The 22,310-nt window shown below is 52.4% G+C and overlaps 10 protein-coding genes across 10 annotated transcripts; 6 read left to right on the top strand and 4 right to left on the bottom strand.

The window, feature by feature from the left end:
* Positions 1-217: 217 nt before the first annotated feature.
* BDV14DRAFT_197751 (uncharacterized protein) lies at positions 218-1,514 on the top strand (the record flags this gene model as incomplete). Its single annotated transcript, XM_073772761.1, has 3 exons — positions 218-314; positions 385-1,367; positions 1,419-1,514. 3 exons carry the CDS (start codon positions 218-220, stop codon positions 1,512-1,514), a joined length of 1,176 nt encoding a protein of 391 aa, XP_073630704.1.
* BDV14DRAFT_207232 (uncharacterized protein) lies at positions 1,485-3,426 on the bottom strand (the record flags this gene model as incomplete). The annotated part of the gene is made up of 4 exons (XM_073775098.1): positions 1,485-1,689; positions 1,743-2,405; positions 2,459-2,832; positions 2,886-3,426. 4 exons carry the CDS (start codon positions 3,424-3,426, stop codon positions 1,597-1,599), a joined length of 1,671 nt encoding a protein of 556 aa, XP_073630703.1. The 3' UTR covers positions 1,485-1,596.
* A 253-nt stretch (positions 3,427-3,679) lies between these two features.
* BDV14DRAFT_169105 (nuclear pore complex component-domain-containing protein) lies at positions 3,680-4,947 on the top strand. The gene is made up of 3 exons (XM_073767992.1): positions 3,680-3,823; positions 3,880-4,118; positions 4,170-4,947. The coding sequence occupies exons 2-3, from the start codon at positions 3,898-3,900 to the stop codon at positions 4,744-4,746; spliced, it is 798 nt and encodes a 265-aa protein (XP_073630702.1). The 5' UTR covers positions 3,680-3,823; positions 3,880-3,897; the 3' UTR covers positions 4,747-4,947.
* A 138-nt stretch (positions 4,948-5,085) lies between these two features.
* BDV14DRAFT_169103 (Hid1 family protein) lies at positions 5,086-8,286 on the top strand. The gene is made up of 6 exons (XM_073767991.1): positions 5,086-5,365; positions 5,429-6,391; positions 6,440-6,793; positions 6,843-7,086; positions 7,137-7,645; positions 7,693-8,286. Exons 1-6 carry the CDS (start codon positions 5,270-5,272, stop codon positions 8,206-8,208), a joined length of 2,682 nt encoding a protein of 893 aa, XP_073630701.1. The 5' UTR covers positions 5,086-5,269; the 3' UTR covers positions 8,209-8,286.
* A 112-nt stretch (positions 8,287-8,398) lies between these two features.
* On the top strand, positions 8,399-10,308 carry BDV14DRAFT_169099 (uncharacterized protein). Its single transcript, XM_073767990.1, has 6 exons — positions 8,399-8,904; positions 9,026-9,045; positions 9,099-9,130; positions 9,184-9,245; positions 9,302-9,426; positions 9,512-10,308. Exons 1-6 carry the CDS (start codon positions 8,707-8,709, stop codon positions 10,059-10,061), a joined length of 987 nt encoding a protein of 328 aa, XP_073630700.1. The 5' UTR covers positions 8,399-8,706; the 3' UTR covers positions 10,062-10,308.
* On the bottom strand, positions 10,305-11,894 carry BDV14DRAFT_169094 (Rag GTPase GTR1). The gene is made up of 2 exons (XM_073767989.1): positions 11,494-11,894; positions 10,305-11,419 (listed from the first exon to the last, which is right to left on the bottom strand). The coding sequence occupies exons 1-2, from the start codon at positions 11,685-11,687 to the stop codon at positions 10,615-10,617; spliced, it is 999 nt and encodes a 332-aa protein (XP_073630699.1). The 5' UTR covers positions 11,688-11,894; the 3' UTR covers positions 10,305-10,614.
* A 142-nt stretch (positions 11,895-12,036) lies between these two features.
* BDV14DRAFT_169085 (URC4/urg3 family protein) lies at positions 12,037-14,747 on the bottom strand. The gene is made up of 5 exons (XM_073767988.1): positions 14,371-14,747; positions 13,803-14,268; positions 13,241-13,730; positions 12,596-13,188; positions 12,037-12,541 (listed from the first exon to the last, which is right to left on the bottom strand). Exons 2-5 carry the CDS (start codon positions 14,142-14,144, stop codon positions 12,458-12,460), a joined length of 1,509 nt encoding a protein of 502 aa, XP_073630698.1. The 5' UTR covers positions 14,145-14,268; positions 14,371-14,747; the 3' UTR covers positions 12,037-12,457.
* Positions 14,302-14,747, top strand: BDV14DRAFT_21367 (uncharacterized protein). Its single transcript, XM_073776291.1, has one exon. It carries the CDS (start codon positions 14,460-14,462, stop codon positions 14,712-14,714), a length of 255 nt encoding a protein of 84 aa, XP_073630697.1. The 5' UTR covers positions 14,302-14,459; the 3' UTR covers positions 14,715-14,747.
* A 2,055-nt stretch (positions 14,748-16,802) lies between these two features.
* BDV14DRAFT_169081 (UBA/TS-N domain protein) lies at positions 16,803-20,063 on the top strand. The gene is made up of 3 exons (XM_073767987.1): positions 16,803-16,941; positions 16,994-19,658; positions 19,723-20,063. The coding sequence occupies exons 2-3, from the start codon at positions 17,028-17,030 to the stop codon at positions 19,822-19,824; spliced, it is 2,733 nt and encodes a 910-aa protein (XP_073630696.1). The 5' UTR covers positions 16,803-16,941; positions 16,994-17,027; the 3' UTR covers positions 19,825-20,063.
* An 85-nt stretch (positions 20,064-20,148) lies between these two features.
* Positions 20,149-22,059, bottom strand: trm61 (tRNA 1-methyladenosine methyltransferase subunit GCD14). Its single transcript, XM_073767986.1, has one exon. The coding sequence runs from the start codon at positions 22,004-22,006 to the stop codon at positions 20,441-20,443; it is 1,566 nt and encodes a 521-aa protein (XP_073630695.1). The 5' UTR covers positions 22,007-22,059; the 3' UTR covers positions 20,149-20,440.
* Between the last annotated feature and the right edge of the window lie 251 nt (positions 22,060-22,310).

Here is a 22,310-nt window from a genome sequence, read left to right as displayed (position 1 = left end):
CCTGGACAATTATCTCAGGGCGGAATCAGAATTCTGCCGCCTCTGGTTGGCCCATCACCGCCAGGAACTTTTCTGCCGCAAACACCTCCGAACTGCGACACCATTGACTATCTTTATTGTTGCTTTGATTTACTGCACAGACGAAGTCTCAATTGTTGGATCGGGCAGACGCTGTTTTATCTCCTCCCAGGCCAGTGCTTCTCTGTAACGCATCAAGATGGCGCACAACGCCATGGGCAGGCTTCTCTGCCGCCAGACCACCGGCATTCAGCAGTCCATTAACTTCATTCAAAGACGAAGCTGGTCAGCAAGAAGTAAGCAATTTTCTGCCAATCTTCATGATTGGTATTCTTGTCCCTCGATCTTATGCTCATGCAATCACAGCGGTCCCCTCGTTAGCCCCAACAGGCTCCCCCGAACTCGACGAAACTCTCCTCCGATTCCGCGACGAACTCTTCATCCCACACTCTTTACACGTCAACCAGCGAAACCTCATCTACTCTTCCCGTCACAACAATAAACTACTGTCCGGCCACCCAATCATCGTCCCTATTGGCAAAAATGAAGAGCCCTACCGTCTCCGCCCCATCAGCTTCACTTCGCTGCCCTCGAGAAAGCAAGCGCTCCGCGCCCTCGCCCTTATGCATGAGACAGGAAACTGGTCGAACCTAGTCCTCTTCCTCACGGGAATCTACAACTCAGGCCGGTCCCTCCGAAATCAAGACTGGGAATGGCTAGTCCGGAAAGTCGGCGGCTCAGACGGCTTCGGTGCGCTCCTGATGGCCGCGCAGCAGGTTGAATCCACCCACCTCTTCCTTAAGGACGTCTCGCTCGTCGAGCGCCTCTTCTTCGAACTCCACTTGGCCGGTCAGCGCGCCGACTTCCAGGGTCCTGGTGTTGGAAAGGCCCACGGTTTCGCCAAGTCCTTCTCGCTGCTCCTCGAGAGCCCCGAGCACGCCGTCCACGAGCTAGAAACCGACCCGCGCCGCAGCACCCTCGTCATCGCAACACTGCTCGAACTCAGCGCCGCCCGCAGCTTAAGCCAAGAAGGCTACAACAACATTGCCGAAGTCGAATCCTACGCTCGCCGCCTCATCGCCAGCCTTAAGACCCAGAACTACAGCGTCCAAGACAAGGACTGGGTCGCACGTGACCAGCTTCTGCAGACGCTTGTACCCGCATACAACGGTATCAAGCTTGCGATGCAACTAGAGGATATTGCCAGTCAGCAGCTTGGCACACAATTGAAGGCGCGTATGAATGAGCTGGGTACTGTCATTGTGAACATTAAGAACTCTGCGCCGCAGGGTGTGCAGGAGAAGCCGTCGGTTGGGCTTGCGCAGGCTCAGTTGTTGCATCAGAGCTTTGTTTGAGGAATTTTAAGCTCGTTTTGTTACTGTATATTAACTATTCAGCAGTGTCTTAGCATCTACTACTATTACCATACAATGTACTTTATCTTGAAAGATATCATGTTCATCCTATTGGCGCTTAACGTTGAGGATATACGCTAGATTTTGATTACTGCATAAATAGCAAGGCTAATTTAGATAAAGATTGTAATCCCGAAATCCGGACTCAAGAAGATATCACAATTTAGCACAGATCAAAAGTATTATCATCACGAATACGAGCCTGCACGGGCAGCGTCGTCTTTCCGCCGACAACCGAGGGGCCAGTAACCGAGAGCTAGAAGAGCAGTTAGCGATGGCCCAAGACATCAACAACAATGGCAAGCTTACCTGTCCCTGCTCCGACTCGTCAGAAACACCAGTGAGGTGAACCTCAACCGTGCTCAAAGGCGCGCCGAAGTGGCATGGTCCGTCAAACCGGCGGTAGTCGTAGACATTTGTCTGAGCAATGGCACCCGCAACTCCCGGCCCAGTCAAGGCGTAAACGACGCGAGCACCAGTCAGGACTCTGAGATCCGTCAGTTGCTCGTGGTCAAGACGAACGTCGGAAGTTTCGTCAATGCGGTGAGCGATGCAGAGCAGGCGGAGTCTGTCGAGGGAGAGCTCGGCGGTTGGTCCGACGGTAGCCAGCTGGCTGAAGAAGCCCTTGGATGGCATGTTTCCGACGTCGAGAGAGCGCACCTGGAACCAACGAGCGACTGAAGAGAGGAAGCCGGAGTGAGGCTTCATGAACTTGGCGTGGTACTCGGATACTGTGCGGGAAGAGGCGATGATGACGGTAGGGGACACTCCAACCGTGGCGAGAGCGAAGTCGACGCCTTCACCTGCCACAGAGTTCAGGGCTACAGAGGCGTTGGAGAAGAGGGCGCTGAAGACTTGGCACAGAGGGTAGAGACGGGAGAGAGAATCAATCGAGAGAACCAAGTCCTCACTATTAAGTCGCTGGGTTCGAGGGAGAGAGTAAAGTACGCCAGAAATTCCTGCCACCAGGTTCTATGTGAAACTACATCAGTACAGTGACAGAGCGGGGAAATCGGGGAGCCTACCTGAGGTCCATATTCCACGAATTCACCAGACCAAAGAGTGGACAGAGAGGGAGACGGGGTGTTAGGGTCCCATTCAGGAACTTCCAGACCAGCCAGTTCTTTCTTCTCATCAACAATTTCATGCCAAACACCAACATCCAGGTGGTCTTCGAGTTCCTTGGGGACGTCGTTCCAGTCCATATGCCTGCTTCCAAGCTTCGCGACCCAGATTACATGGTTCAGCTGCTTGTTGTTGCCAGCTACCTGGGGAAGATCAACAGAACCCGCTTCGGCAATTAGACTGTCTGCTTGACACTTCTGTAGAAGTTCGGACAATTGCTCAGCAGCAAGGTTGTGAGGGACGAGGACGACCTTGAATCCGTAGAAAGCTCCAGCTAGGGATGTTGTTAGCGATGCGATCACTCAATTACACTTCCAAAAAACTCACCAAAGACGGAGGCCAGGAGCTCCACGGAGTCCGTCAGGCAAACAGCAACGATCTTTGCATTAGCAGATTGCAACCGTCTTCCGATGACATTGATTTCGGCAGTAATCTGATCCAACGAGTGTTCCATCGCTTGCTTTCCAAGTACCGTAAAGATCTTGCCCTTCTTGCCAGTGCTATTTCCATTCTCATCGACCTTTCCGCGCACTGCGGCCTTCCAGACATCACGAAGGTCGCCATTGCGTCCACTTGTCCACTTTGGTGCCCCGGCGTCCTTCACATTCAGGCCGGATCTGAGGGGGAATCCATGCGGGGTCTCCAAGCTCCTGTGAGCGGCGGACTCGCCAGGCTGCCGTACAGGGAAAGCGGTTGACTGACGGGCAAGTAGAAAGGGGTGGATTTCGGGGTCCTTCGAGGTAACGAACGAGTAGACAGCGAGGGAGACTATAGCGCCGGCGATCAAGCTGGTATAGAGGTTCCAGTCGGCTAGCACATCTTGGAGCAAGCCATCCAGCTTCTCGGGTATTGAGGCCCCGGACGACATCTTGTATAGCTTGACGACTGCGACTACCGTGTCAAGTAGCGTCAACAATCGTTCTCAACTCCTAGATTAGGCAGTAAGTGTAAGGTCAGTAGTTGAAGAGTCAGATGACGTGAGATAGTCGGAGAAACCGTCATGTGGGGTTGGCGCGTCTACTGTCCAGTACTGCGCCCCCGATCGGGTAAAGACCGCCGCGGCAATGGCGCCTGTCTCCCCGTTGCCTGTGAGCTTCCCTGCGATTTCACCAAAACAACCCCTAACAGCCCACCAGACGACATTCGACACTCCGAGCAATGAATTGTAATTGACGTCGGACTCTTCTATAAATGAGAGAATAAGACACTCTATTGTTCTCAAGCAGGTAAGTTCAGTTCTTTCAATCTTTGTCTTCTTTTTCCAGGTAAGTCTCCAAATCCCGTCTACGACCTCAATGAGGACAGTGCTCAACTCCATTAGTTGGCTTTTGTACACACCATGGCGTCTCTTTTCCTTCCTTCGACTCCTAAGTCGACGGCTACACCCGCGGCTACACCCGAGAAATCGCAGACCCCCGGCAAATGGCGGCACCCGCAGCTGGATGAAATTGTGCGCCGACAACAGGCGGGAACTTTTGGGGATCATAATTTGAGGAGCCTCATATACAACGGTCTTGCGCTATTCGCAACCTGGGGTCTCGGGAATACCTTCAAATCCTAGTGGGTGGAGCCACTCGACGGACGGGTGATTGTTGGGCTAACAGGATATAGCTCTCGTTGGATTCAAAGGACAACCGATATTCCCACATACCCGGATCTGTCGCTGCTTGCCCTGCAATTGGTCTTTATAATCAACATGCTTGTTGCATTGTACCCTCTCTTCCGACCGAAGGATGACATCTCCGACATCCCCCTTACCCCGACTCAGCGAGCCCTGCTCGGGCTGGATCCCTCGGCGACTTCCTCGCCAACCCCAGCGACAGCCTATGTGACGCCTCCAAAGTATCGAGTATCAAGCTCAAGGGCAGCCAGCCCAGCCAGCCACAATGGGTCGCCGCTGTCGAACAGTGCGAGTGCCTCCAGTTTCCGGTTCTCCTCTAGCACGCCCTATTCCCCGTCTCCGAGCCCGCTATTACACAAGAAGGCTGCAAACGGTGGTAGAGAGCCTGTACGCAGGCCGAGCTTTGGTTCATCTTCACCATTGAATCGGACCTCACCTTTTAAGGAATCCATTGCTTTGCCAGCCACACCATCACCGGCCGGAGGGAAGCGGGGAAGCCTGGGAGTGAACAACAAATGGCTGTATGAGAGGAGCAGACGCCCCTCTATTAGCAGTGGCAGTTTTTGATTTGGCAAGAGTGAATGTATTTTCACGCGCAAACTCATGTAGCCTATGGTTTATCAACGTATTTTTTGCGGAAGGTGTTCGGTTTGGCTTTGGATCAATTCATGCGCGGCGCACAGCATTGCTTGTTTCGGCGGCTGTCCTTTTCTTGATAGAAAATACAAATTTGGAAAATCAAATTTATTCACCAGTTAAATCAAGCAGATTCAGTGTCATACAAGATTTAGCATGTTTATCATGACGTGACCGTGCTCTTTTTTAGTGGGGAGGCCCCCCGGATAGTACTTAGCACGGACAAGGTACAAGCCTCCGTGCCTCCAGCTTAGAGCTCACGTTCCCGCATCGGCCCTCCAAGAAAGCCAACATTACCTCTAGTTACGCTTATCTGCCTCCAGCACCAGTCTTTCTAGGCTGACATCCTGTGTCACCTCGTTTGAAGAGCTTTCAAATTCTCTAAACCACACTCCAGACTATTTTCCGCATGAGCACAGCAGCCCTCTGATCGTTACGTCTCTGGCGGACCAAGATGGGAGCCTCGGAGTCGAAGTTAGTCTTCAAGCAGGGGATCTTTCGCTTATCGGAGGAAAAGGAAATCCCTGCAGACGATCCATACTGGACCAGAGTAAGTATCTCCTGCTCAAATCGGTGCCTATCGTGCTCCAGTTTGCTAACATTCTTCTTGTAGTTCTGGGAGCTCCCCGAATCGACGGAAGATGTCTTCAGCTTGTTCACGCCCGCGGATATACGACGGACACGCGATAACGCCCTAGGAAACTTCGAAACTTTATTACTATCTATAACCTCTCGACTTACGGCACTGAAAAACCATCCGTCCTTCCCTGACCCGGACCTTGCCCCCGACCGAGATGCGCTGAACTGTATTCGCATCCTCACCCGCCTCCTCCCCTACGTATACGAAGCGGAACATCTAGAGGACTGGGAGGAGAAATTCTTTTGGACTCGTAGGAGGAAGAAGACTAGGGAGGCTCAGCTGGCCGCAGATGTGCTCTTCGATGAAGCACAGCCGGAGGAAGGGCAGGACCAGGCTCCTCCCCGCGCCAATGACTATGAAGATGTGAAGCCTTTGGCGGAGGAGTTGATTGACACGCTCATGGATCTGCTCTTCTACACGGACTTTACTATCCCGAAGCTGCCTTCAGCAAAGTCCAAGGTTTCATACTCAATCTGGCAAAGTGGCGTTGGTTGCAATACTTCGATGGGCTCGACGCGGGAATTCGAGAACAACCGCTGTGAGATTCTGCGGTTGCTGCTCACCATCACTGGAAAGGCTATGTACATGTCATCCAGTCTGCTTCCGGTCCAAGGCGTCAGGGCAATTTCGTACATCACGACTTGCTCGGAGAAACAGGCAGTATTGACTTTGCTGTGCTCGCTTCTGAACACGGCAATCAAGTACAACCCTGCCTCGTGGCGAGTACCGTATGACCATGTTGTATGGAAGGACCCGAGACAAATACTGGTGATTTACTCTCTCCAATTTCTTCTCGTGCTTCTTCTGTATCCCGTTCCGGAGGACGGCCGCGGAAATCCCCCCAAGAACTATTATCGCCACTATTTTGGTCGCTTGCATAGGCCGCAGGACTTTCAATTCCTAGTTGACGGCATGACCAGGATCCTGAACCAGCCAGTAAGTCATGTCGCTTCTAAAGCTGGGTGTCATTAACATATTCCACAGATGCAAGCAACAACCGCTTATCTTCCTGGTAGCCAGAAGTCCGTCAAGTGGGCGCCGGAAATGCTGATGCTGTTCTGGGAAGCACTGCAATGCAACAAGCGGTTTAGATCTTTTATCATTGACTCGAACCGGTCCCACGACTTTATCATTCTCTGCATATTCTACAGCATTTCTTACAAGTCCGATCCAGCAAAGCAAGGCGTCGTTCGGATGTGTATATTCATTCTGCAAACGATGAGCACTGAGCCTACTTTTGGGAAGAGCCTGAACAAGAAGTTTGAAGGTCAGGAGACGCTACCACAGAGCATCCGGATCCCTGGCTTCAGAGGCTCTTATGTCGATTTCCTCCTTATAGTAAGTTGTCTACCTACGGCAAGATGCGGGCCTCATTGACATTTTATAGTCCATTCACACCTTGATTACAAAGAGCAAGGGCAACTTGACCGCAGTGTACCCGGCTCTACTCGCCGTGGTCAACAACATCGCGCCTTACGTCGAGAACCTAGTCGCGGAGTCATGTTCGAAGGTTCTGCAACTTTTTACGTCCATGTCAGCGCCTAGCTTTCTCCTGGCGAACGACTCGAACCACGCTTTACTTGCATCAATACTTGAGTCCATTAATGCAATCCTCGAGCACAAGTTCACCAGTAAGTCAATCATCGCAACGTCCTTGAACGTGGTGACTAACGACGAAAAGAAAACCCCTTCCTGGTATATGCGATCCTCAAGTATAGGAAACGATTCGAAGCAGTGCGGGAGTTTACCCTTGAGAGCGGCCAGCAGGAGATAGAACGACAGAACCAGCGAAGAAAGTCGGAGCACCGCGACTCTGTTTCAAGTCCGGTCCTTTCAGCTTCTGAAGACGACCCAACTCTCTCCTCTGGTGCTCGGTCACCTGCATTGGGCCGCATACCAGAAGAGAACAATCCATTCGCCATCGGAGGTGATGACTCGGACGATGAGGGTGAAGGACAACATACTCCGGCACAAGACTCGGCATCCGTACAAACGTCTCGCAGACAGTCAATGTCCTCTGTCGTTGATGAGAGTGTGCCTTTACAGCTACGGGGAATGTCCGAGAAGGCTCGGGGCAAAATGCCAGCTGGACAGCCGTCGTTCTCAAGGCAGAACAGCATGACGAGCCAGATCAGCATGTCGACTATTTTCCCGCCATCCTCGAATGGCTTCACGCCCACGACGGCCTGGGTAAGTTGATTCACACATCTCATAGGTAGATAAACTGACCATCTTAGCTCGAATCCTGGCTACCTGAGCTCCCCCTGCACACAATCCTCACAATCATCTCCGCCATAATCCCCAACATCCCCGAAGACGCTTTCCAATCCTCCTCCAACGGCGATACCCGCGCCCTAATCGACAGCCTGCCCTCCTTCACTGAAGACCCCACGATTCAAAGCATCATCTCCGAGCCCGCCCCGGCCCGCGTCCATTTCTTCGAATGGTCCGCTCTCTCAATGGGCTGGTACGAGTCTTTGCTCTGGGGCTTCATCTTCTCGTCTGAGATGGTTGTTGGTTCCGCGGCCGGCGCGACGCCAGGTACAGTCGGTGTCTGGAACGGCACGTCGATCAAGCTGTTCAAGGTACAGGAGGCAGCCGCACAGGGTCCAACTCTCCTTGCGCCCAAGGGTGCGGTTGACGCGGTGGGAAGTAACCTGGTTCAGCGTATTGGGAACTTGAGTCTGCGAAGGGGGAACACGCAGACGGACAGCCAGCCTAACTCGGGGCCGCCGTCAGTGAGGGAGGTTTAGTAGATTAGATTCCAAGTTTATTGAGCTTAGCAGTAGTATTTTTCTTTCTTCTTTATTTTTCGTTCTGAGATACCTAGCCTGTGTCTAATGAATTATATACTTTTGAAAACATCCACGGACCTAGGTAGTCACGCCATCGGTAGGATATATATAGAGTAGAAAGAGTCGGCAGCTGGTTATGCTCATCGATCTTAACGCAAGGAATGACCTCAGTTCTATGGCCTCTCCACCAACTCTAAACATGTAACTAATAATTATACCAGTAGGTATCCATCTCTTACTGCTGAAATCGCTGATACCATACCTCACACACCAGGGCACCAGCAGACCCGCCAAGCAACTGGGGCATGGACCAGTCTCGACCAATCAATCCCGCATGCCCTCTGGCCCCAACACCATAAAGCCGGGGAAGCTCCAGCTCGACTCTTCCAACTACCTACCTAATATTCAAGTTCCGACCTTTGACCACTGCACTGCACCAGTTGCAGCAGAAACAAGATGCTCGCCCCCTGGTCAATCCTAACCCTAGCCGCGGCCTCCGCGCCGCTCTTCGCCTTCCCACCAGGCGCAGTAGCTCTCGCGCCCGGGCAGCAGCAAGTCCAGGACCAGAACTCGGAGCTGCAGAGTATACTCAAGAACACGCATGGGAGCGACGAGTATCGCTATCCGACGGATTTCACGAGGGGGATTTTGCCTGTATGTGACTCACTGGCCAATTGATACGATACTTGCCCCTGGGAAGTGACTACTCAGTGGCTTCTGGTTGGTGGGTGGAAGGCTAATCGGTTCCTGATGGTCGCTTCTTGGCTTGGTATAGATCCCCGTTCATTCGCATAAGTATGTTGACCTACTCGGGTTTGGAGGGTGGAGGCTAATGGTTATGTTGATAGTGATTACTGGCGAGACGTTCCCTTCTATACTGGTACGCTTATTATACTTCAATTTTCAAGAAGCAATTGCTAACAGATAACCTAGCTCTGTCACAAGGCTGCATCTCCGTTGAGGCCGATGTCTGGCTATACAACGGTACTCTACATGTACGTTCCGACTCCTCTGCAAAACAAGTATATGTCGAATATACTGATGAACGCAGGTTGGCCACGACGAATCCTCCCTAACAGAATCCCGCACCTTCGAAAACCTCTACGTAAACCCCATCCTGGATGTCCTCGAGCGCCAAAACCCACCCAGCCGATTCCTGACAGGTCCAACAAAGAAGTATGCCAACCTTGCCAACCCAACTTACCCTTCTTCCCCCCAGCTCTTTTCAAAGCAAGGCGGAGTGTTAACGTGACATATCCAGCGGCGTCTTCGACACAACAACCGACCAAACCCTGTACCTCTGGGTCGACTCCAAAACAGACGGCCCCGAGACCTTCTCCGCCGTAATAAAAGCCCTCGAACCACTGCGCAAAAAAGGCTACCTCACAACCGTAACAGACAACACGACATTAACAGAAGGCCCCGTAACAGTCATCGGAACAGGGAATACACCGCTAGACATGGTCGCGCCCGTCGCGAACAGAGACTATTTCTACGATGGGCCTCTCGCCTCTTTAGCTGATGACGACAGTATAACGAAATACATATCGCCCATTGCGTCTGCTAGTTTTTCCGACGCTGTGGGGGAGTGGACACTTTCTGCTGATTCGGACAGTGTGCTTAGCGAGGAGCAGCTGGCTACGATCCGAAGGCAGATTAGTGCGGCGAAGGAAAAGGGGATTATGGCGCGGTATTGGGGGGCGCCGGCTTGGCCTGTTCGGGCTCGTGATAGTCTTTGGCGTACGCTTGTTGCGGAGGGGGTTGGGTTGTTGAATGCGGATGATCTTGCTGCTGCGGCGGATCTTTTCTGATACATTTACCTTGATCTGGGGGGGGAAGATGAAGGAGATGGAAGGGGCCCTGATGATGAGGGACATGGGGGGTTGAGATTGGCTTCCGATCTAATTGGTACTGATGACGGCACTGATATTGAAGCCATGTTACTTAACATGTATATTGTAACATATGCATGATCAACCTTGAACATTAACAATTTGACATATAGATGCAATGCGTGTCAATGAGATTCATATTCTATATTTAATATTTCATATTCCGTATTTATTCATTCAATTGTGTCCTATATGCACTAACGATACATGTACTCTTCGAGTTTCTTCACACTGTGCTTGAAGACTAAACTGGGTAAGGGTATCTCAAAATGATGAGTGAGGTCGAGGTCGCTTGGGTTTAACTTGTTGATATTGAGGAGAGGTAGATAGGTAGGTTGATGTGGGGAAACTTCCTAGAGGCGGGCTTGAGGGTGAGATATCCTCCTCCACAGGGAGGATGGCGGAGTCTTGCTGTTGCTGTTGCCACTGTTATCTGTAACGAACGTACAGAGTACTTCGAACGGTGTTTGGTTTAGTTTCCATTCATTTCATCCGGCGAGTTGACAGCCGGCAACGGAAACCCATCACCGTGAACCGCCCCGGCAGCCTTCGAGAACCCCTCTCTCGCAAGCATAGTGTTCAGCACGGCGCAGTTATAAGCTGCTTCGCCCGGAGGAACAACGATAAAGATATAAGTGTTATCCGTGAACCGGCCGAGGAACACATTAAATTGCGGTGTTTTTGTGTGCATCACGACAAACCCGGCCGATGCAGGCGTCGTATGAGTATTTCTCGCCGCGCAGTGCTTGAATGCTTTCATGATGTTCGAGAGGCGTTCATGTCTGTCGTAGATGGGATTCAGGTCGCCGATCTCCGAAGAGACGGATGTCACTGTTAGGAAGGTAGAGCGTTCGAAGAGGATGACTTCCTCGGCATCGATGCGCTTTGCAAAGGCCTGCAAAAAGCGTTCTATGACTGTGAGATTGGGGATGAGCTTGTGGACTATCCCCGCCCAAGCCTTATATAGCGACTGGTCCCAGATACTGCTGCCAAATGTATCAATGATAAAGTGTTCTGTGCGGCTGCGGATGAGCGCGGATCGCTCCTCGTAGATCCGCTGTCGGTGCTCGGCTTGAATGAGGTCGAGCTTATGAACTAGGCAGAAGACGTATGCGTGCGGGCTGTATTCCTTTAACGCGGAGATGATAGCGCTGTATGTCTCTAGGTCTCGCTCGAGTTCGCGCGACTCAATGTCAAAGACGTAGATGAGGACGGCGACGTCGGAGAAGATGTTCCCGCGTTGCGAGGCGAGGTAGGTTTCCATGAAGGCGTCTTGTCTGTGCGACAATCAGAGCGTTAGCGAATGATCTATTCTATACAGTCTTCGTCTGGGGGTAAAAGCCGCACTTACCCTCCACAATCCCAGAGGTTCAACGTCAAGTTACCCATGAACTTAACATGGCTATGCTCGACGTCAATGGTAGCTCCGAGCCGGCGTACATCCTTCGCAACATAATTGCTGAATATGATTGAGCGCATAGATGACTTCCCCGAGCCGCTCTTGCCCATGAGCAGGACCTTTCTCTTCTTTTTCCGGCCGTCCATGGCTAATCGGCCTTAATGGCTATATAGTTCGATATGACTCGTGACTGTCAACTGATACCCCGCAAATGCCGTCCGTCAAGAGGAAACTCGTGTGGCCCTAGCCTGAGCATTCGAATTTTTGTGGTGTTCTCATTGATTTTTCGTGCCCAAGGCGAGATTGAAATGCGCCAGGCCAGTTATGCAGGAGATGTACGTAGGTAGTTCTGGCTTGCATGAGTTGGGGACGAATCACTGGACCAGCCTCGTCATATCGTCACTGTCGGGTGATCTATGTTCCGGTGTCACGTGCATGCTACGGTATAGAATATGTACTTTGTAGATCAAAAGCAGTAAAGATGAAATCAAGAATTTGTTCTTCAAATTGCTATAAGTGCCAATGGTTATAGCTCTGTCTCCAATGGAACACCTCCGTCTCAGTCCGAAAGTAACCAAAGTAGCCGTCATGTGTCGCTCCTCAAAAGTATACACTCAATAGTGTACAGAATAGGATCTCGCCAGAAAGTAGATGTCTACACAAATCGTGCACAGAATCGAATCAAGATTTGAACAAAAAGAAATAAGTCAAACGGGGGAATATAGGAAGAGAAGATGTAAAGGAAAGGGTGAAGATGAACAAAGTGTGAAGGGTGAGAAGAGTGAGAATAGAAAGAGTACACATGGACCATGGTCGTTAAACTTCGTAAATGAACCCCAGCTTCTTAAACATCACGCTGGCGGTTTCTGGTATCTAAACAGAAGTTCGGCAGAATTGAACGAGGTGCGCAAATGGATTAAAATACGGTACCATCGGAGCGAATCATGATAGGCGGCTCTTTTGTGTTGGGCCGGGACACTTCGGCGATTTCGCGACCGCCCTAGACAAGGAGTTAGAATAAGCAACATGTCTTGTGGGTGAAGTTTAAACGGACCTTCCATGTGCCGGCTTCAAGCATCTGGGCAAGGGTCAATTGGTCCTCGCCTAGAAGCCCTAACTGTCCGTTGACTTCCTCTAGCAGGTCGTCGAGGAAACCGACTGTGAGTGCTCGCCATTCCACTACCACATCATCGTCGGTGGAGAAGAGAGGAACAACCTCAACACTGGGCTGGCCCTTGATCTGAGCGTTGTCTCTGTATGCCGCAATACCCCGCTCGAGATCAGCTGGCTTGAGCGTCAGCAGTCCAAGATCAATCAAAAGACCGCCGTTTCGGTATTCGGGAAGCCCAGTAAGGAGTTCGGCGCCGGCAAAGTGGATCTTCATCAGCTTCGACATTGGAACCATGATCGAGTAGCAAAGCCACTGAGTGAGCTTGTGGAACGGAATAATGCCTTCCCAGGGTTGGGCTGGGGGAGATCGAGGAAGATCGGAGCATGGCCAAGCATCACCAATGCTCAATCCGTCAACCCTGGTTCGAGACGAGGGCCAGATCGAGGCGAAGCCGTCCATAAGGACTGCCCATAGCGTGGTAATCGGAACAATGGGCACGGACGAGGCTAATGTCGAAGGATGTGAAAGAAGGTAGTCTAGTAAAGTTAGCTGGAGATCAACCAAGCCGGGGGCGCTTGGCAGCCTTACCAAGCATATTTCCTGGTCTTGCGTCGACGCCAAAGAAGTCTTGGTGGTTCAGGGCATCTGCGAGTCTGACCAAAAGTCCAGCGCGACCTTCAATACCGGCCAGTGGATTGGTTTCGGAGTGCTGGAATCCCTTGGCCAGGAGTTGGACGCTGAGCTTCTTGAGCCCTGCTCCATCGACTTGGCAAGGCTCTGTCGGATCGCTGCTGAAAAGACCGCTCTTGAACATTTCGAGCGTGGCTACTGCTAGACCTTCACTGCGCGAGTAGACCCTGCCGGACTCCTTGGACTTGTACGACCATTTGTTTCCGGCACCGGCATCTAGGAGCACGGACACCACGAACAGATCGATCAATCGCCGGGTGCGCTCCGACGCATCGATTGTACTAGGCCACGACTGGAGCAGCTGGTTGACGCGGGGTCTTCCACCCACCTCAAAATGCTGCCAGCGACCGTGAGGGGGGATCGATTTATAGTCGGGAGCATAGTCTCTCTATGGCAAGAGTATAGACCGTAAGCAAAACTGAAGAAGGTGATCAAGGTAACTATCATTAAGTAAGCTCACCTTGATGATGGAACAAACGTAGGATGCCGTTTCGGCGAACTTGGTCATGTCAACATCGAAGTGGTTGAGCGCATTCCTCTTCGCCTTTCGGAGAATAACATGCGACCGCTGGCGAACGGCGTGAATGCTGCGCAGGTAGGCTGCAGGGTCTAGGGCTGGATCGGGTGGGCCTGCGATGGCCAGCTCAGGGATAGATGAAGGCAAGGCGCTTCCTTTGTAGCCGGGGGATTTTAGAGATGCATTCGAAGTCCGGGCGCTGTTGACGGATACGAATGAATCACGATCGTCCTTTTCCTGCGCCTGGACCGAGTTCTTGGAGTCCTTGCGCTTGAAGATACCCATGGCGAAGGCGTCGTCGACGACGGGGTCAGAGCGAAAAGCGACGGCGTGAACTGGTGCAACAGCGAAAAAAGAGGGGAAAGACAAAGGGTTATTTTGTCCTGAGGAAGAGGCTGAAGCAGAGGAGCTAAGAGGGAGCAGCCGAGGGGTTAGTGGACATGCTTCACCACAGTGTTCGACTCACAACTACGGACTCAGAATCAGATAGGGGAGGGGAGGGGAGCAGTACATAAAAGATGATGATCTGCAGAACTGCCCGCTAAGAGCAATCCGTTTAGAATTTCTTTTTCTTGATTTCCGGCGTGGCTTCGGAGAATTATGCGACGACGATTCTCTGAGCGGGGGACTGGCCAAGAGTTGTCCTCAGATCACAGGGAGAGAGAGAACATGAGAGCGGCGGCAGGGTCCAAAAGTATGGGAGGGAGCAGAAGCAGAAGCAGAAGGAGGAGGAGGAGGAGGAGGGAGCAGGTGGTGGATAGTGGACTATTACTGTGGTACCTGAGAGTGCTCAGCAGCCGGAGCGGGGCGGTCGGGACCAGACTGGAGGGGAAAGGGCGAATTAAGAGAACATGATCGGGGCAAAAAGGAGTTCGCGCAAGGTCCAACAGTCGTCAAGAGCGTCGTGTTAGTCTTTACTAGCAGATTAGCAGACTATAAGTCGGCGACTGGTCAAGCCTCGGAGTCGGGAGGTGGAGAGCTTGGAGGCCTCTAGCTCTGTGACTAGCAGTGGTTGGTTACTGGTAGACTAGTAGCAGTAGCATCAATACAGGTACCAGTAATAATAAAACTACTGAAAGCCTGAAATGTGAAGAGTAGTAGAGCTACCACTGTAACCTAACTAGACAGGGAAAATGCCCGACTTTCTATAATTGTTATTATGCTGCTCGCCTATAGTGAAGCTGACTATCTCCCCCACCAGCACATGTCATCATGCAAGGAACGGGAGATGAGGGTTCTATACCATGCGCTTAGCATCCTCCGTTAATGTCCACATTCTTTGTCAACTTATATTATTAATAACCCTAGCCTTAATTTGGGTATCGGAGTCAGTATCACCACCGTACATATGGCCAGGAACCGAAAATACCTCGTGAAAAGTCGAAAATGACCAACTTGTGTGGGCCCACCTCAGCTCCAGTCCGGAACTTTGAACCGGTGACAGCGGGCCAAAACAAAGGTACCTAACGTTGACAATGCGATTATATTAACCTGGCTCTCGTATTTATACTTTTATACTGAGATTTACTTTCTTCGTTGGTGCCGCACATTTGCTTTTTCGCCCGTGCCTGATTTACCCCGGGCCGTTTTTCACACCCGTCTATATGTCGACACGCTGGGTCGTCCGCTAATGCGGGAGAGGATGCCCTGGCCATACTGCTGGGTCAACCAGAATGGTTTCATGTTTAAAGTTTTGCTGCACAGGCCATTCACAGCCCGAGAAATGGACAAATGTCCGTGGAGTGCTGGCCCTAGCTGAGCACTAAGGACAATGGTCTGTCTGCCTTGTCTCCACCGTTACGGACCAGACTCTCCGCCCCCTCCGCGGCCTTGACTCTTTTGGCTTGAAATCCAGAGTGCGCGACTCAGCGCAGGCCAGGGCTCTTCAGCTCTGACAAGCACAAGCGATGCTCATCATGTCTCGCTGTTTCAGAAGAGCTACCTCGATTACATCATTGTTGGGCATCGTCCATATCCCTGTCGGAGTGTCCATACGGGGTACTGCTCCGTGATCAAGGACGAACATCTGCCCGAACGTATATCACTCCGTAAATACCCCGAGCATGATAGAGTTCAGACGCAATTCGGCGTTTCTTCGGTCTCGAAATGATCATTTCACATCTTTGCTTGCAGCCCGTTTCTTCCCTGAAGGATCGCTTTAGAATCCGGATGGAGGTTCTTCGGGCAACTCAAATACCCCATAAGCGTACCGGCTCTGCGGTATTGATAGTGCCCGACGGGTGGCTCGAGAATCTGCCTGTGCTCGATAATCGATAGCAGTATAATTAAAGGGCTAGCAATTAGCATCCGTGATCCGTGATTGAAAAGGGTCAATGCTCGATCCACTAGGTCTTAGCCACCCTCATCAAAAATCCAGAGCGAGTCTCAAACGTGTTGAACTGAGACGCGATGCTCCACCATCTGTGAGACCGTTGAAGACGAAGACGCGATCATCTGCGGTTTAAGGCTCTGCGACTGCGAGGCCTGAGCTCGCTTTCGATCTAACTCTAGGCTGGTCTTAGACAGTTCGATATGAGAATTGGCGGAGCACGAAGCACGGCTCGGGTCTAGATTCCGTTGGCTTATTCGGACCAGGCGCCTCATATCGAACAGTCGCCCTATCAATGGCCGTCCAAATCGCTTGCGAAAGCAGGTGATTGGCTGCCTAATTGTACAGTAGTCGGAATAGACCTGCCCGGAATAACCAGCTCGCGTGTGTTTCGAGTACAAAAGCTCGTGGTTTTTGAGTTCTCACGGCGGTTTAGAGTTCAAACTCAATCAGTAAAGTAAACACGAGGTAGCAGCACGTGATTGAATAAACAATCATCCACGTGACTGTGTACTGCACGTGACCGGGCGACAATGAAGGCGGTAGAGCCGCACCGGCAGAATACAGTCTATCGCGGAGGCGGTCACGCAATCAGCCACGCCCACGAGCCACATAACCACCATGACGCTTCAGGGAACAATTGAGATCTGAGCCCCAGATTCTTGAGTTCTTTCTTGCTGAAATGCTGTCTGGAATGCCCGACCCTTATTCATAGACTGTATTCTTTCTTGCGCCATCAAAACCGACTTTGTGGTGAGTTGAAACTGAATGTCCCTTCTCTTGTTGATTGTGCCTAATTGTCCAGAGCTCGGGCTACCTACCACCCCCGACTATTCACTATGGATGACTTAAACGGCCTCAGTTGGAATTCCAACCCTTCGGATAATACTCGCAAGCCCCCGCCAATGAGCTCGGGACTTTTCCCTGCATCTGGGATACGCAGTAACACCTCGGGCCGATCTACTCCCCTCTCTGCCTCCTCCGGACCCTCGAACCCCCCGTCGAAGCCCGCGACTCCTAGCGGGGACAGTTTCGCCAATCTAGTGTCCTTTGGGTCATCTAATGCCAACAAGAACCTTCCTCTCATTGAACAACAGAAGAGGCTGCAGGAGGAAAAGGCCAGGAAAGAAGCGGAGAACCGCGCGCGATTCGAAACACAGTATGGAGGTCAGAATGCTCAGTTCTGGGATAAGCTAGAGAAAGGAGGCAAGAGCAACAACCCATTTGCAAGCAGCGCGGCCCCTCCTCGACAGGGCGCTGCGTCTCCAGATGAGGACGATCTACTCGCCGCGTTCAATTCCTCAGCTCCCGTTGACGCATCTACCCACTTTCCTGTTCCAAGCCCTAGCCCCTCCTTGCAAGCACCGGCCAACCGGTCACAGAGCGCCAATGCACCGAGCCCTTTACAGCAGAGCAACGACATGATGTTCCCTGATGATGACGATCCGTTTGGTCTCAATCAGTTGAAGCCTGAGTCGCAACCCGCTCCTCGACCAGCTCAGGCAGACGACGATGATTTTCTTGGCTTGCTGGGCAAGCCTGTATCTGAGCTCCCACCACCAGCGCCGCCAAAGGAGTTGCCTAGAGCTGAAAGCCCGGAAAGGTCTTCCCCAAGACCAGCGAACGGGGTAGATCGTGCCATCGCGGAGTTGGTCGACATGGGTTTTCCCGCGGACAAGGCAAGCCAGGCGCTAGCCATGACGTCGTCTGGCAGTGATGTGCAGGCGGCTGTCGGGCTGCTCCTTACCCAAGCCCACGAAGAATCCCGACAACGATCGCAAAATAGATCTACTCCTGGTGAGCGTCGCCCGAATCCCTCGAACCAGAGTCGAGACCGGGCCCAAAGGCCGGACCGCGATACGCCTTCGTGGATGCAACCTGAGCGCTCACAGTCATCAAAAAGCCGGAACGAAGCCCGGTCTCCCGCATCCTCGGAAATGGATCCCTCGCAGATTGCCGCTCAATTTGGCTCCAACTTTCTCAAAACGGCTGGCTCGCTTTGGAAATCAGGCAGCAAGAAGTTCCAGCAAGCTGTCAATGAGTTCAACGCAGACCATGACCCCAGCCAGCCAAAGTGGATGCGAGATGCTGCTGCCGCTGAGGCAAGCCCTAGGGAACGCCCTCAGGCTCAGGCTCAGGCTCAGGCTCAACCTCAAGCAGGTAGTGTCAACATGACGGACGAGGCTCTTCTACTCGAGGGAGGTGGTCGTCCCCAGCCTCCTCGTAAACCTTCACGGATGAATGAGGCACGAATTAATGATGGGCCACCTCCACGTTCTGGAAGTGAACCTCGACGACAAGAGAGCCCTTTCGGCGACCGGCGTGCACAGCAACCTGCCTCTATGCGACAGCAACCAACACCAGATCCGAGGGACACAAGGTCCCGGCTATCGAAAGTCGCGTCAGAAGAGCAGTCTGCACAGGCATATGTTAGCCCCGCCCGGCGAAGACGCCCTGCTGCGACACCATCTCCACAACCAGCGCAAGACCAAGGGATCGATTTGTTCGATTCTGAAGCCCCGACGCCCGCCTCAAAGCCAACCCCTTCACCAGCCGCCGCGCGACCTTCACGACCATCACCATCACCTGCATCTCTTCCTACGCGGCCTAAAGCTCTTAGAAATATTCCTCAAGTCTCGAGCGGCGTCATCTCATCCATGCACGCCCAGCGAGGGAAGGCAGCAGAGGCATACAAGAGAGGCGACTACGGCGCGGCTCACGAGGCCTTCTCTGCTGCTCTTAATGGCTTACCCGACACACACCCTATTGTCATCGTTATCCGCAGCAACCGTGCAATGACAGCCCTCAAGGTTGGTGAGCCAAAGGTGGCCATTAGCGACGCCGACTCTATTCTTGCATTGATTGGTCCCGCAAAGGGCGAGTCCGAAAGCATCGACCTCTGCAACGGCGAACCTCTTAAACCAATGAAAGACTTTTACGGCAAGGCCTTGATCCGCAAGGCAGAAGCCCTAGAACAACTCGAGAAATGGGTCGACGCTGCTCAAGCCTGGAAGCTAGCCGTGGAAGCCGGTCACGGCGGAAGCACAAGTATGCAAGGTCGCAACCGGTGCGAGAAAGCTGCTGGCATCAGCAAGCCTGCCGCAAAACCTGCCCCTGCTGCAAGACGGTCAGCAGCCCCAGCCCCCAAGAAGAAACCCGCATCCGCCATGGATGACTTGTCAGGTGCCTCGTCTGCTTCCAACTTTGATGCCGTTAACCGTCTCCGTGCCGCTAATCAGGCTGCTGAACGTAACGACGAGGAGAAGTTTGCTCTGACGGACAGTGTCGATGCACGCTTGACGGCTTGGAAGGGCGGCAAGCAAGATAACCTTCGTGCACTCCTGGCCAGTCTGGATACGGTCCTCTGGCCTGAGGCGAACTGGAAGAAGATCAACATGTCCGAGCTGATCATGCCGAACAAGGTCAAGATCCAGTATATGAAGGGTATCGCCAAGGTGCATCCTGATAAAGTACGCTCTTACTTCAACATTAACCCGTTAACTCCCCAACAACGCATACTAATGGCTTCCTTAGATTCCAACCGACGCAACGACAGAGCAACGCATGATTTCCAGTGCTGTATTCGGTGTGCTGAACGAGGCTTGGGATAAGTTCAAGGTGGAGAACAATCTTTAAGCGCCTACATACTTTCAATACTTTTCTCTTGCCACCCTATTCAGTCCCTTGCCCTACTCCTACAAATACCTGCCTTGCCTATTTGACGCCGTTAGCATCTGAGATGCCGTTGAGCGGTGCGTCACATTTGATGAGATGAGATATCCACTTGAAATGCTGTATATAGATAGATATATTTTGATTTTGCGATTATGCATGTCTTGCTATACAATAATTCCTCTGTTGTCGACACTTGCTGGGATACTTCCGGTCATCGATCAATACTTCAAGACGCAATTGGTCCCAATATATATATATTTTCCAGAGAACCTAAACGTACACTTTCCCTGCGTACTTTGACTACAACGGTGGGTCAGCATCTGGGATGCTCTTGCAACAATGACCGCGCCGTGCTCCCATACGGTGTTTTTCACATTCGATGAGATATCTACTTAACGTGCTGTGTATCCTGATCTTACAACCATTCATGCTTTAGTACATGCCAAGTCCCTTTACCTAAACACTTCCTCGAACGCCTCGAACGATAAAATGAAACTTAAAACACGCAATGGGTATAATTATATATTCTGCTGCAAACCTAGTTAGGTATGATATCATGTTCGCCATTTTAATCCTACTACACAGCTTGCGGAGCCTCACCCTCAAGCTCCTCCTCCCTCTTCTCCTGCTCCCTCTTACTCATCCCCTTCTGCGCCCTCATCTCCTTCTTCATCTGCCGTCTGCTCTTCCCCATCCCAGCCGACTCCTGAGCCAGGGCACTCTCATCCACCGTCTGACTAGGCCACTTCTCAACACACTTCTGTTCGTCCTCCTCGCTCCACTCGCGCGGCAGGACCGCGAAAACAAGGTACGATGTATGTGTCTTCAGGTCTGGTTCTGAGCGGTGCACGAGTTTCCCCTGTGCGTAGGTGGGAACGGTGGAGAGGTCTGTGGAGGGCGTGAATGTTGGCATGGTTGATTGTGTTTTTGATTGTGTGGTTGTTGTGGGTTCTGCTGGTTGTTCGGCTTCGGCTTCGTCTTGTTGATGGTTTTGGCCAAGTTGTTCTCTAAATCGGATTGAGCGCTCCTCGACAACGCGCATTTTCGCTACGGCATCGTCGACGTTCTTGGGGAAGACGTTTGCGCCGCGCGCGCCCTCGAATTCAAGCCCTGTTTTCTCGCGCTTCACGTCTATCCGTTTATGTTGGAGCTCAACCATCGAGATATGCAACCAGCCGTTTTGGCGCATTGCGCTGATTGTGCGCTGGACTTGTTCCATGCAAGGTGAGAATGTGCAGAGGTGCACGGAGGTATTTGGGTCAAGGGGTGACTCCTTTGCGTCGGGCGGGTTGCGAACAAGATGTTTGAGTGCTAACCAGGGGGCTGGAAGGTCGAGGAAGATGGCGTTCGCCTTGGGTGAGGTCTTTGGTGTATTGGTGGGGTCGTTGAGGAGGAACCCGTCTTGGTATACGTCGCGGTGGGTGACATGAACGAGGCCGTCAAGGCCGTGTTCGGAGAGTTCATCTCTGACTTTTTCTGCTCGTTGCGCGTGGAATTCGAAACTGCAGACTTTGCCGAGGCGGCGGCGGCGCTTCGGTGTTGGTTCATCGGTAGAGGAGGGGTACCCGTTGAAGACGGCGCGGACGGCCGCGTGCGTGAACGAGCCACTTCCTGCGCCGGCTTCGACGAGCGTTGAGCCGGGGCGCACGCCGAGTCTGTGTAATACGTAGCTGTAGTCTGGTGTGTAGACGACCTGCGTGCGGTGGGGGAGGGAAGCAGTCCAGAGCTCTGGCGTGGGGCAGAGGATGTGCAGGAAGCCGCTTGCTGCTGCAATGGGTGCTTCGGGTGTAGGTTTGCTGCTGCTATCTGCTTCGGCGTCTTCATCACCGGGTGCACCAGTAGCGCTGGGTGAATCAAGCTGGTTCGCCTTGCGCTTCTTCAGTTGTCGCGCAGTGAGGGCGCGCCCGCGGGAACCGGTATCGACTTTCGACGCAGTGATTTGGGAACCCCATGGCTTGTCGAAGAGTGTGCTGTGTGGGAATGAGCCGAAGCGGGTGTTTGTGACGTTTCCTTCCTTGTAGCCTAGGTTCTGCTCGTCATGAAGTCGGAGAACGGCCGGGATGGTATTGTCTCGGCGGAGGTGGAGGAGGGCGAGCTGGTCGAGCTGGGAGTTGGCGCTCGGGGTAAGGAACGGAGAAGGCATTTTGGATCGCTGCGATTGCGGCGCTGCAGCGAAGGAGTTGTTGACGGCAGGGCCTGGGGTATACTGAAGCTCTGTCTTGTCGCCGCGATGGAAGTCATAAAGATCTAGACGGAATCTTCCCAGCTAAGCCTGTTCGGGGTGACAGTTAGGGCTCAGGGTCGGAGATGATTGATAGCTCCTCCTGTGCCTTTAATTGGACGAGAGGGGTCACCGCTCTGCAACAGATCCAGATTCCTTAATACTCAGGCCACCAATGGCAGTGACTCTTCGGCGCGTCGAACCCCTCTATTAGTCCATTATTGCT

The sequence above is a fragment of the Aspergillus stella-maris genome (assembly GCF_047715825.1).
Source record: "Aspergillus stella-maris strain CBS 113639 unplaced genomic scaffold BDV14scaffold_12, whole genome shotgun sequence".
Classification (NCBI taxonomy): Eukaryota; Fungi; Ascomycota; class Eurotiomycetes; order Eurotiales; family Aspergillaceae; genus Aspergillus; species Aspergillus stella-maris.
This window is presented reverse-complemented; position numbering and strand designations above follow the sequence as displayed.